Raw genomic sequence first — 13,014 nt, 5'->3', positions numbered from 1 at the left:
GATAAGTGCTACAGTTTTAATGTGACAAGTGAGAAATAACGTGGTAGGTTTCGTCATATCTGTTACAACAGGCGAAATTCGCAGCAAAACGGTTATTTTTCTCCAGCCGTATGTTAATATTACTGTAATTAGTTCCTGATTATTGAGAGATTGCCGGTCGACCACGATTAAAAAGCACCAAACAAGAAATGCGAAAGGGAAAACGCCCGCTCGATTGCCGATCTCCTTCAGTCCGTTCAAAGTAATTCTGACTAAAAAATATCACGATTCAATTAGTTGTCTTACTTGCATTTTGTAAATACTTGTTTTTCCAGTTCTTCTCCAGTTTTTCGAGTAGAAAGGAAGTAGAACGCGATGTTGCATCATGCTAACGGACGCACGTTTCGTATTCACGATTGACATTAAGAAAGATATTACGATTGATATAAATTTATTGATATAAATTATGATATTAGCTTCTCCTTTAAATTTCAAATCCTCTGGTTTCAAGATTTATTCACATAATATATAAAGATGGTAATATAAGTTAATATAAACGTGAGATAAGAATTGTCATATTCTTTAATACTGATTGCGAGAATACCTATTTATACTTTTATGTTGTTAATATATTTTTATTAGCTTAATATCATCTTTCCTTAAAATAATTGCCTTCATTTAATTACGACTTAAATATACTAAGAGTATACATTTTTTTTTTTTTTTTACAAAGAAGGAGGCAGAGAAAACGCTGCATTTTATCTTTTATGAAGGTTTCACACTGGGTTCAATGACCGATGTCCAATATCCAATAGGAGAGTTTGTTTTCTAGAAACAAAGGTGTTCCTATAGAATCCACATTTTCCATTGGATATCAAACTGTCGTATATCGGACATGTGAATTCTCTTTTACGTTTCAGGCAAAAAAAGATCTACTAGTGACCATGATGTAAGAATATATTTATATATTTTTATATTTTTATTATATTTTTTATATTTTTATATATTTTCTTACATCATGCTAGTGACATTACGAGATCAATTCTGGATTGAGGGTAGTTCCAGTTTCACAGTTGCTTTCACTGTTTTATATCATATGATGGGCGGAATCGGCGATTCGATCCGTTCGCGCGAGTCTCGGAGTCTCGGAGCAACAGGGCTTGCGGCTGCAAAAAAATTTAAAAATTTTTCAAATTATATAACATTAAAATATCATCTGTTTTCGATATAACATTATGCGATATAGACATCCTTTTAAGAATATTTCGTTCAGCACGTGAGATAGGCGTATCTTTGGGATTAAAACTCGTTTTGAATGTGTCGGTGAAAGATTCGGCGATCCTTTGTGTTCCTCGTGAGGAGATTTTGCTTGCGGAAGAATCGAATATTGTATAAATAGACTTGCTGCTCGTGATGGCGATCAATTATGCGGATTTCATCGCGTCGAAACGACAGATCTTGCTTTTTCTATTTACGTTGAGCCAAGTTAGTAACGGTCACAATGAGGATGTACATACTCTCCAGTATACTAGCGAGAATTTCTCTACAGAGATTGAAACAATGGATCACTTTGTTATGTTTTACGCACCATGGTAAATATACAAATGCATATTACATACACATATATTGTTATTTATATGTTACATATATTGTTATTTATAAATATACACATATATTGTTATTTATAAATTAAAAGAGAAAGAAAGAAATAATTTCTCTATTTGGAGTACTATATTAATTATGATTGATAAGAAATTCTTTCTCTCTTAAAGGTGTGGACACTGCCAAAGACTTGGTCCTATATGGGAGCAATTAGCAGAAATATTAAATGAAGAGGATAATACTCTAAGAATTGCCAAAGTTGATTGTACAACTGAGATCATTCTGTGTAGTGAACAAGATGTTACTGGCTATCCCACGTAATTTAATTTATCTTATTTTACCATCTGTGTTAATGAAATCTCCATTAAAAAAGTTCTATTCAAATGAAGGAATTTTAGCTTTTTATATATATTATACAACCATGGTTTATAATTTTAATATTTCAATGTCTGATAATGTTCCTATGTGTCTTACTCTATATATAATAAATCATTAAATAATCCTGAAATTATATTATAATCATTATATTATTATACATTGGTAATTTATAAATACAGGCTGAAGTTTTATAAAACTGGAGAAACCAAAGGCATCAAATTTAGAGGAACTCGAGATTTACCTTCTTTGTTTGCCTTTATTAATGAACAACAAGCTAGTTCCTTTACGGTGTGTACTTTTATGCGTGACTTACATTGAATTTTATGTTACTCTTTATATCAAATTGCTAATATTATAGCAAATATTTTCCAGTTTGAAGATGTTGCACCATCTCCCCCAGAAGCAGTGAACGGATTGTTAGAATTAACAGAAAAAACATTTGAAAAACATGTTTCTTTTGGACATCATTTTGTCAAGTTTTATGCACCTTGGTGTGGACACTGCCAAAAATTAGCACCAACATGGGACAAATTAGCTAACAGTCTTTGTAATGATGATATTGTTAGTATCTCTAAGATAGACTGCACCCAGCATCGTAGTATTTGTGGCCAATTTGACATTAAAGGATATCCCACATTGCTGTGGATTGAAGATGGAAAAAAGGTATTACTGATTGAATTATCCTTTTTTTTCTTCTACTGAAAAAAAGGAGAATTATTAACATAAAAGTGTTTTGATGTTGAATTTTTTGATACAAAAAGAAAACAAAATATAAATTTCCAGATAGATAAATACACAGGTGAGCGCACTCACGAAGAACTGAAGGCCTACATATCGATGATGTTGAGTAAGAGTGCTGACGAATCGAGTCAACAGAGGGAAGACAATGATAGTGCCCTGCATGCTACATTGAGCTTGACAGCTGATAGTTTTCAGCATGGTATTGAGAAAGGTTTTTCCTTCGTAAAGTTCTTTGCACCCTGGTGCGGACATTGCAAACGCTTGGCACCCACATGGGAGGAGTTGGGTAAGAAGTTTTTCACTAACAATAACGTAAATATCGCTAAGGTCGATTGCACGCTCGATGGAAGCAAACAATTGTGCAACGAACAAGAAGTGGAAGGTTTTCCGGCATTATTCTTGTATCGAGACGGACGTAAAGTCTTCGAGTACAATGGCTCGCGTAATCTCGACGATCTGTATGATTTCGTAATATATCATCTTCAAAAACCGCACGACGAATTGTAATCCTACTGTAGTTAAAGTACTGCAATATAAGTCACACTACAGTATTTCCAATCAAGTAATTAAATTAATGATACGTATATATATGTGACATTGTATCTATCATTCATCATCAGACAAGAACAGGAGAATAGCAATCTTTTTCATTTTTATATCTTGTATGACAAAGAAAAAAAAACAATTAAAATATAACTGTAATCTCCAAAAGTTATGTACTTTCGAAATATATATTTATAAATGTATTTATTTATATAGTCCTTCCATACTTACCAATTATTTTCTTTCACATTTAAACTCATTTTTAAAAAGATAGATTGAAAATCTATGCTCATATCAAATTTATTTATATATAAATAAGAGAAAAATAAGAATTGTAATGATGACTTTGTTTTTTTTTTTCTGTATATATATTTGTCTTATGTTTTACTTTTACTTGTGTTTAAAGTCTCGTGTATTTAAATGAATTGTAAAATATGTTTTAATTCTCAAATATAGCGCAAAAAAAACCGCGTTGATTGAATCAGCTAAAAATAAGAATAAGAAAAACGATCGATTTTTTCGTATAACTTCTAATGCAGCGTAAAAATAACATAGATATAAATAGAATTCTTGCTCTTTTATTACAAATATGTAAAGATTTTGACGAATAATTATTAATGTCGAAATATACATATATATATGTTACATTTTCGTCATATATTGTAAGAATAGCGATAACCCTGTGTTTTTGTTTTAATTATCTTCTCTTAGCAATCGTTTAGCATATAATAAGTTACATTGCGAGTTGTTCTTGCGTAAGAGCACGTCATAATCAGTGATAAACACTCTCATTAATGCACCACCATGCAATAAATTGATCCGCTTCTTTTGTCTGATTTGCATTGTTATAACAATTCACAAATTGTTCTCATTGGAACAATATTTGTTTTCGAACCGTAAAGATGTTTACAGACTCGTGGCGAAATAGTGTTGCAACTGAGAGTTGTGGGAGACACAAACAGTTCGTCGGGCCCGGCTTTTGAACCTCGTGCGACCGTTTTGCGATAAGATTACATTCATTTTCCTTTTTTTTTTTTCTTTTACGTAGACCCTAACAAGGTTTACAGTAAGACACGCTGAAGTTCTCATTGTCGATGATGCAATATTGATAATTTTTGTAAGTAGTGAAGTTTATGTCACGCATATCGCTAACGTGATCGAAGATTTTCCTGATCACCGGTGGAAAACTCGGCACATTGGCAGCGGCCGCGATCTCGTCGTAGTAAGCCCATTGCCTGTCTTTGAGTTTATTGATATGTCTCAGCTAACAATGAAGAAAGTAATTATTGTAATGTAATGTCATCTTTTTTAGATAAATTTATGCGCTAGTATATCACATGTATGTATATTATATTATGTTTCTTTTTTAAAAAAGAACAACTTTTCGCTATTCTACCACCACATTTCTTAAGATGCAACTTTTTTTCTATCGCGGAGACATTGGAGAAATTAATCGCGAATCTTACCTGAATGCCTTGCTCCAATAGTGACTTCTTCTCGATCTCGTATTCCTCGCGCATTCTTTGCGGCGATGGCAATTGAATACGGCCTTCGAGAACTGCGAGAATGTATTGTGCTTGAATGTGGAACATTGGGAATGGTACCACGATCGCTGGTAAACCCATGAAGAACAGACTCGTGTAATCCATGTGCACCAGATGTTTGTAGATGGGTTCCACGTGGTTATCATCCGTACGTATCTCAACTTTAGTTGACATAAAGGGATACGTGAATTTGTAACCTGACAAAAATAAATTATTATAAATAATGAAAGTCGAGTTTCATTAAATATTCCGAATATATTGAGTCGTTACCAGTGCAATATATGAAACTGTCCACTTCCGCCGAGGAGCCATCGCGGAAGATGAAGACGTTTCCTTGGATGGATTCGATATTGGGTCTTTGCTCGACGTTGCTCGACATCTTCGAGTTAAAATGTTCCGTCCAATTATGACTTAAATACACCTAAATTAATAACAGAAAGGTTACGTTAAATTATGGGTATTATTCTGTATATGTCATTGCTATATCTATACAACAAGATTTTATAACTTTTAATAACATTATAAATCGATTACCCAATATTATTCCCAAATATTAGAAATAAAAAAAAGAGTTTTTCTTTTACATCTGGCGAAAATAATTAATGATAGGGAGAGTACGTACTTTGTCAGCGTATTGTGAGACTTCCATTGCGATATCAATACCGGACCAGGACGCGCCGAGTATGCAGACCTTTTTGCCAGCATATATCTCCGGCATTCTGTATTGATGACTGTGAATGCATTCACCGTGGAAGCTTTCGATACCTGGAGTATGCGGAACATGACCGATAGTGTAATGACCGTTGCACAACACAACGGCATCAAAAGTTTTAGTGGTCTCTACTTTGGATTCCAAATCCTTGTATGTCACCGTCCACAGCGTCTGGCCGTTTTTCAAAATCTCCGGCTCCACGTTTTTCACCAGGGTATTCAACTGAAAAAGAAAAATCAAAAATCAAAAATAATAAGCTATAGTGCGAAACTTTGCTCTTCAAACTGACGAAGAAATGTTTTTATTATGCTTCTTCTTACTTTCATATGTCATATATTTAAATAGAACAAATAGATAAGAGATAAATTATTTCGATTTTTTGAGTTTCACAGTTTATATAATTCAAGAACTCACTTTAATGTAAGGATAGAGATTGAACTGTTTTGCATAGTCCAAAAGATATTCCCTTATTAGACTATGATGAGCAAAAGATGGACCCCCCTGATTTTTAAAGGGAAAATCAGGTATCTGCATTATTTCCTTCGGTATATTTGTCCTGTAAGAGAAATCAGAACATCGCACTTTCTTAGATGATTCCTCTCATATTGAGGTGATCACGTGCGCAATTTTTATTAATATAAGGTTCAAAAGATACGACGACCCGAGATGCGATAAAGAAAGTTGCAAGTTGTATGTATGTATATGTGTATTCAACTTGAAATAAACTTTAAGCTATTTTAAACTTTATACTTGACAGAGGTAGAATACAAATTAGATAAGATGACTTTCTCTTTGCGCATTTTATATAATTAAATTATATTTTATTTATAAGATAATGAAAAAATATACGTTTAAAACGTTTCAGAACGATATGCGCTCATATGTTTAGAAAAATATTTTCGATTTTACTTTGCCTCATCTGGCAAGTTTTTAATTTAATAAAATAAATTTTTCAGTGCTAATAATAAAATAAAGTTAATTATTAGAGAAGCTGAAGTTTAATATATTTTTCAATTTTTAATTGTATCAAATTGTAGCAAATAGGAGGATAAAAAAAGATATATGAGAAAATAATGCTGTACAAAACATTAACAGATATGTAGAGGATTAAATCAATAAGTGTAACAATTTGATCGATTTCATATGTAAACATTCTTTTATATCTACATAAGTTTTGACCTGCACCACCGACGAGATACTATTAGCTCGTCGATGCCTGCACCTTTGTTGATTGATTCGATATCTAATTTATTGTGTCATCATCGACGCATTCGTCTTCTTTCCGGAATTGATCGTCAAGAAACGATCGTTTCGTTAATATTAATGTATCATATAGTGTATCGTTTATCGATAAAGTTATCGCATTTATATATTAGACTGGGTGTTACGCATGTATATGCGTGTGAGAGTTTACGCGTATGTCGTTTATATATCCTTATTTCCGAAACTTCTTATTGTCCTATTCTATCGAGGATCGGTGAAAGAAAGAGGAACCGGGTAGAATCCGATATCATTTAAATAATGTCATTTTACTTATCGAAATATCGTACATATACTAATTGTAAGATATAGAATCTACATATAAGTCTATAATGTTTAGCTTGAAAGAAGCTCGATGAAAATCGATTTATAGCGTTTCAATTATCTATGCGTATACGAAAATTATACAAATCTTTTTGATAAGTCCGTGCATGCTAATATAATATAATGATCTAATGATGCAACTCTGCCACTAAACAATCACATTTCACGAAGTCGCCAAGTCCTGTCTCCTTAGCGCGTGCTACTGATGCAATTCTGCTCATTTCTTCATAATAATTATATATAATCGTCATATCCCCTCCCCTCAATTATATATTATATTAATTTTTTACATTTTAATTGAATCGTTTGAATGTTAAAAATATATAACTCTAAAAATCTGCCGTTCTTTATTTATGATAATCTAAAACACGTTCAAAAAATTACTAAAATCTAATGTTAAGTTAATGTATGTTTATTTAAAATTTATTTAGTATTTATTTTAATCTAATTTTCTGGAGTTATGTCCTTTCACTCGAATGCACGATAATTTATATTTACATTGTGCATAAAAAAGGTTCAATTAATTTTTTATGATTAAGAAATAACGATGCTAGGAATGTTTCCGAGATGAGATATGTGTTTCTTATTTATTCGATTAATATGTTATCTATAATTTATACGAACCTAAGATTCTTATACATGCTGCTGTGAATCAAAAGTCCGTGCTTATCGAGATGCGTTTCGTCAGTGTACACCCATGTACCACCGATATGGTCAGTTTGTTCGAACAGCATTAGACTGTAAATATCTAATCTGGACACCATATGACGGGCCACCACCAAACCGGCCACTCCACCACCGATAATAGCGATTCTCGTCTTACTACTCGGCATTGTTTTCTTTTACTCTCTTTCAATCTAAAGAAATGATATTATTTGTACTCTAAAACACTCTCGATCGAAAAGGTATAACTGAATAAATAAATCTCAAAGTATACATACAAGGTGTCCCATGACTTGAGGTCCATACATTAAGGGTGTGTTATTGAAGTCATTTAGAGTTGAAATTATTTAATAAACATATGTCCGTAAATGCTTCCTAACAGAATTACAACTATTGAAAGTTGATTTGAAGATTTGAAAAAGGAAAGAAAAAAGACACTTAATTTAACTTGTTTAGTTACACAAATGTATTACAAATTCTGTTCAAAATTATCTCCTGCAGATTTAATACAAAGTCTTGCCCTTCACACATTAACTTTCAATGATTTTAGTTCTGTTAGGAAGCATTTGCAGACATATGTTTATTAAACAATTTCAACTCTAAATCTTCAATAACACACTCTTGATGTATGGACCTCGAGTCATGGGACACCCTGTATATATACAAAGTAAAAATATACTTTTGTAAGAATACAGACGGTAATATTACATACGCTTTACGTTTTCTTCTTTCAGAAAAGATTTAGTAACGTAATAAAATAACTTTCAAGATATAAATATTGAAATGAGTAAACAAATTTGTCGTATGATAATTTTATCAGCAACTAATTAATAAATAATTATTTAATTAAAAGTTACCCGAGATTATCTTTACGTTTTCTGATTTTTATTCGTCGATGTAAAAATATATAAAAACTATATAAAATATTAAAATATTTTGCTAGCAATATTGTCTTCTCTCTTCGATCTGATCAGAACTTAGGAACGGCACACGATGTAACACTGGAGATAAACACGATTTTTCCTGAACTGGTTCGGCTAAAGGCTGGATTAAGACTGTCGAGATGAAAGCAAGTCCAAGTATTGCACTCTTGTGTTTACCCGGTCTCCCCACGCTAACTAAGCTTACATATGGGAAGTGTTTTTTCTTGGCGAGTTGCGGCGTGCGACGTATCCCCTTCTTCTGATGAAATCGCGGCGAAGTTTATAATCAGCACTGACCTGCGGGGCATCCACGAGAGTCGGCACATGGTTAAACATTCATTAATAAAAGTGTAAGTTTCGCGGCAAATTTTGGGGTCATCGTGACTTAATACGATAAGGAGATATGTACGTATCATATTTGCAAATATAATTTTAGGATTTATGGCGCAACGGGAATTTGAAAGATATAAATCTTGCAACTTTGAGTGTTATTAAATCAAAAAGACACTTAATTTTCACTTAATTTTTAATAGACTAAGAGAAATTATATTATTTATATATATTTAGCACACAAATATAAAGATGAAGTTTTACTATAACTGTTTTGTGTAAGTAAATAAATTTTATTAAAATTTAAAAAAATATGATTTCGTATAGTGCACTGGAAAAATGCATACAAAACTATCTATCATATTTACAAATTGCGGATCTCTTATAATAGTCAGCGTTTGAAGAATATTTGGAAAGTTTGAATATTATCAAATAATTAATTTAAGAGCTCAAAAAAGATCATGTCAATATTGTAATTCTAAACTTTTTCTATTCTATGCTAATTTCATGTTTCATTAATACATTTTATCCGATACGTATCACAGATGTAAGGTAGTATAGATTTTGCGCGACGAATCATGTGTGTGTGTTAAAATTTATTATTAAAATATTAGAACTACTTGCACTCTCTCTTTCTCTCTCTCTCTCTCTCTCTCTCTCTCTCTCTTTCTGATCTTATTCGTATTCAGATAGTAATTTTGTAGCTTGCTCCTATAATCAACGACACGCAATTAAATATAGAAAAAAAACGGAAAAGAAACATGCTGATAAGTGCTACAGTTTTAATGTGACAAGTGAGAAATAACGTGGTAGGTTTCGTCATATCTGTTACAACAGGCGAAATTCGCAGCAAAACGGTTATTTTTCTCCAGCCGTATGTTAATATTACTGTAATTAGTTCCTGATTATTGAGAGATTGCCGGTCGACCACGATTAAAAAGCACCAAACAAGAAATGCGAAAGGGAAAACGCCCGCTCGATTGTTTTTTTTTTTTTTTTACAAAGAAGGAGGCAGAGAAAACGCTGCATTTTATCTTTTATGAAGGTTTCACACTGGGTTCAATGACCGATGTCCAATATCCAATAGGAGAGTTTGTTTTCTAGAAACAAAGGTGTTCCTATAGAATCCACATTTTCCATTGGATATCAAACTGTCGTATATCGGACATGTGAATTCTCTTTTACGTTTCAGGCAAAAAAAGATCTACTAGTGACCATGATGTAAGAATATATTTATATATTTTTATATTTTTATTATATTTTTTATATTTTTATATATTTTCTTACATCATGCTAGTGACATTACGAGATCAATTCTGGATTGAGGGTAGTTCCAGTTTCACAGTTGCTTTCACTGTTTTATATCATATGATGGGCGGAATCGGCGATTCGATCCGTTCGCGCGAGTCTCGGAGTCTCGGAGCAACAGGGCTTGCGGCTGCAAAAAAATTTAAAAATTTTTCAAATTATATAACATTAAAATATCATCTGTTTTCGATATAACATTATGCGATATAGACATCCTTTTAAGAATATTTCGTTCAGCACGTGAGATAGGCGTATCTTTGGGATTAAAACTCGTTTTGAATGTGTCGGTGAAAGATTCGGCGATCCTTTGTGTTCCTCGTGAGGAGATTTTGCTTGCGGAAGAATCGAATATTGTATAAATAGACTTGCTGCTCGTGATGGCGATCAATTATGCGGATTTCATCGCGTCGAAACGACAGATCTTGCTTTTTCTATTTACGTTGAGCCAAGTTAGTAACGGTCACAATGAGGATGTACATACTCTCCAGTATACTAGCGAGAATTTCTCTACAGAGATTGAAACAATGGATCACTTTGTTATGTTTTACGCACCATGGTAAATATACAAATGCATATTACATACACATATATTGTTATTTATATGTTACATATATTGTTATTTATAAATATACACATATATTGTTATTTATAAATTAAAAGAGAAAGAAAGAAATAATTTCTCTATTTGGAGTACTATATTAATTATGATTGATAAGAAATTCTTTCTCTCTTAAAGGTGTGGACACTGCCAAAGACTTGGTCCTATATGGGAGCAATTAGCAGAAATATTAAATGAAGAGGATAATACTCTAAGAATTGCCAAAGTTGATTGTACAACTGAGATCATTCTGTGTAGTGAACAAGATGTTACTGGCTATCCCACGTAATTTAATTTATCTTATTTTACCATCTGTGTTAATGAAATCTCCATTAAAAAAGTTCTATTCAAATGAAGGAATTTTAGCTTTTTATATATATTATACAACCATGGTTTATAATTTTAATATTTCAATGTCTGATAATGTTCCTATGTGTCTTACTCTATATATAATAAATCATTAAATAATCCTGAAATTATATTATAATCATTATATTATTATACATTGGTAATTTATAAATACAGGCTGAAGTTTTATAAAACTGGAGAAACCAAAGGCATCAAATTTAGAGGAACTCGAGATTTACCTTCTTTGTTTGCCTTTATTAATGAACAACAAGCTAGTTCCTTTACGGTGTGTACTTTTATGCGTGACTTACATTGAATTTTATGTTACTCTTTATATCAAATTGCTAATATTATAGCAAATATTTTCCAGTTTGAAGATGTTGCACCATCTCCCCCAGAAGCAGTGAACGGATTGTTAGAATTAACAGAAAAAACATTTGAAAAACATGTTTCTTTTGGACATCATTTTGTCAAGTTTTATGCACCTTGGTGTGGACACTGCCAAAAATTAGCACCAACATGGGACAAATTAGCTAACAGTCTTTGTAATGATGATATTGTTAGTATCTCTAAGATAGACTGCACCCAGCATCGTAGTATTTGTGGCCAATTTGACATTAAAGGATATCCCACATTGCTGTGGATTGAAGATGGAAAAAAGGTATTACTGATTGAATTATCCTTTTTTTTCTTCTACTGAAAAAAAGGAGAATTATTAACATAAAAGTGTTTTGATGTTGAATTTTTTGATACAAAAAGAAAACAAAATATAAATTTCCAGATAGATAAATACACAGGTGAGCGCACTCACGAAGAACTGAAGGCCTACATATCGATGATGTTGAGTAAGAGTGCTGACGAATCGAGTCAACAGAGGGAAGACAATGATAGTGCCCTGCATGCTACATTGAGCTTGACAGCTGATAGTTTTCAGCATGGTATTGAGAAAGGTTTTTCCTTCGTAAAGTTCTTTGCACCCTGGTGCGGACATTGCAAACGCTTGGCACCCACATGGGAGGAGTTGGGTAAGAAGTTTTTCACTAACAATAACGTAAATATCGCTAAGGTCGATTGCACGCTCGATGGAAGCAAACAATTGTGCAACGAACAAGAAGTGGAAGGTTTTCCGGCATTATTCTTGTATCGAGACGGACGTAAAGTCTTCGAGTACAATGGCTCGCGTAATCTCGACGATCTGTATGATTTCGTAATATATCATCTTCAAAAACCGCACGACGAATTGTAATCCTACTGTAGTTAAAGTACTGCAATATAAGTCACACTACAGTATTTCCAATCAAGTAATTAAATTAATGATACGTATATATATGTGACATTGTATCTATCATTCATCATCAGACAAGAACAGGAGAATAGCAATCTTTTTCATTTTTATATCTTGTATGACAAAGAAAAAAAAACAATTAAAATATAACTGTAATCTCCAAAAGTTATGTACTTTCGAAATATATATTTATAAATGTATTTATTTATATAGTCCTTCCATACTTACCAATTATTTTCTTTCACATTTAAACTCATTTTTAAAAAGATAGATTGAAAATCTATGCTCATATCAAATTTATTTATATATAAATAAGAGAAAAATAAGAATTGTAATGATGACTTTGTTTTTTTTTTTCTGTATATATATTTGTCTTATGTTTTACTTTTACTTGTGTTTAAAGTCTCGTGTATTTAAATGAATTGTAAAATATGTTTTAATTCTCAAATATAGCGCAAAAAAAACCGCGTTGATTG

General features: G+C 32.2%; 3 protein-coding genes across 5 annotated transcripts; 2 read left to right on the top strand and 1 right to left on the bottom strand.

The window, feature by feature from the left end:
• The first annotated feature begins 1,055 nt into the window (after window positions 1-1,055).
• On the top strand, window positions 1,056-3,577 carry LOC115234370 (thioredoxin domain-containing protein 5 homolog). The gene is made up of 5 exons (XM_029805404.1): window positions 1,056-1,571; window positions 1,752-1,898; window positions 2,139-2,247; window positions 2,332-2,622; window positions 2,743-3,577. The coding sequence occupies exons 1-5, from the start codon at window positions 1,393-1,395 to the stop codon at window positions 3,205-3,207; spliced, it is 1,191 nt and encodes a 396-aa protein (XP_029661264.1). The 5' UTR covers window positions 1,056-1,392; the 3' UTR covers window positions 3,208-3,577.
• A 675-nt stretch (window positions 3,578-4,252) lies between these two features.
• Window positions 4,253-8,866, bottom strand: LOC115234369 (flavin-containing monooxygenase FMO GS-OX3-like). Of its 3 annotated transcripts, none has more exons than XM_029805401.1 (7): window positions 8,459-8,866; window positions 7,708-7,940; window positions 5,914-6,055; window positions 5,410-5,721; window positions 5,058-5,208; window positions 4,710-4,984; window positions 4,253-4,507 (listed from the first exon to the last, which is right to left on the bottom strand). In XM_029805401.1, exons 2-7 carry the CDS (start codon window positions 7,914-7,916, stop codon window positions 4,295-4,297), a joined length of 1,302 nt encoding a protein of 433 aa, XP_029661261.1. In that variant the 5' UTR covers window positions 7,917-7,940; window positions 8,459-8,866; the 3' UTR covers window positions 4,253-4,294. The 3 variants fall into 3 exon arrangements, with proteins under 3 accessions (XP_029661261.1, XP_029661262.1, XP_029661263.1); XM_029805402.1 differs by having other exon boundaries at window positions 8,604-8,835; XM_029805403.1 differs by having other exon boundaries at window positions 8,620-8,835.
• Window positions 8,867-10,347: 1,481 nt separating this feature from the next.
• LOC115234372 (thioredoxin domain-containing protein 5 homolog) lies at window positions 10,348-12,869 on the top strand. The gene is made up of 5 exons (XM_029805408.1): window positions 10,348-10,863; window positions 11,044-11,190; window positions 11,431-11,539; window positions 11,624-11,914; window positions 12,035-12,869. The coding sequence occupies exons 1-5, from the start codon at window positions 10,685-10,687 to the stop codon at window positions 12,497-12,499; spliced, it is 1,191 nt and encodes a 396-aa protein (XP_029661268.1). The 5' UTR covers window positions 10,348-10,684; the 3' UTR covers window positions 12,500-12,869.
• The last annotated feature ends 145 nt before the right edge of the window (window positions 12,870-13,014 follow it).

The sequence above is a fragment of the Formica exsecta genome, unplaced genomic scaffold (genome assembly GCF_003651465.1).
Source record: "Formica exsecta isolate Colony F162 unplaced genomic scaffold, ASM365146v1 scaffold2, whole genome shotgun sequence".
Lineage (NCBI taxonomy): Eukaryota > Metazoa > Arthropoda > Insecta > Hymenoptera > Formicidae > Formica > Formica exsecta.
Note: the sequence above shows the minus strand (reverse complement) of the source record. Positions and strands in the feature narration are given on the sequence as shown.

Bases quoted from the DNA above. Each gene is read 5' to 3' on its own strand.
- LOC115234370 (XM_029805404.1), top strand. From the start codon at position 1,393: ATGGCGATCAATTATGCGGATTTCATCGCGTCGAAACGACAGATCTTG. The intron at 2,248-2,331 runs GTGTGTACTTTT...AATATTTTCCAG, and splicing joins AACAAGCTAGTTCCTTTACG to TTTGAAGATGTTGCACCATC. The intron at 2,623-2,742 runs GTATTACTGATT...ATAAATTTCCAG, and splicing joins GGATTGAAGATGGAAAAAAG to ATAGATAAATACACAGGTGA.
- LOC115234369 (XM_029805401.1), bottom strand. From the start codon at position 7,916: ATGCCGAGTAGTAAGACGAGAATCGCTATTATCGGTGGTGGAGTGGCC. The intron at 6,056-7,707 runs GTTCGTATAAAT...TTTCTCTTACAG, and splicing joins AGCATGTATAAGAATCTTAG to GACAAATATACCGAAGGAAA. The intron at 4,508-4,709 runs GTAAGATTCGCG...CTTCATTGTTAG, and splicing joins TATTGGAGCAAGGCATTCAG to CTGAGACATATCAATAAACT.
- LOC115234372 (XM_029805408.1), top strand. From the start codon at position 10,685: ATGGCGATCAATTATGCGGATTTCATCGCGTCGAAACGACAGATCTTG. The intron at 10,864-11,043 runs GTAAATATACAA...TCTCTCTTAAAG, and splicing joins GTTATGTTTTACGCACCATG to GTGTGGACACTGCCAAAGAC. The intron at 11,540-11,623 runs GTGTGTACTTTT...AATATTTTCCAG, and splicing joins AACAAGCTAGTTCCTTTACG to TTTGAAGATGTTGCACCATC.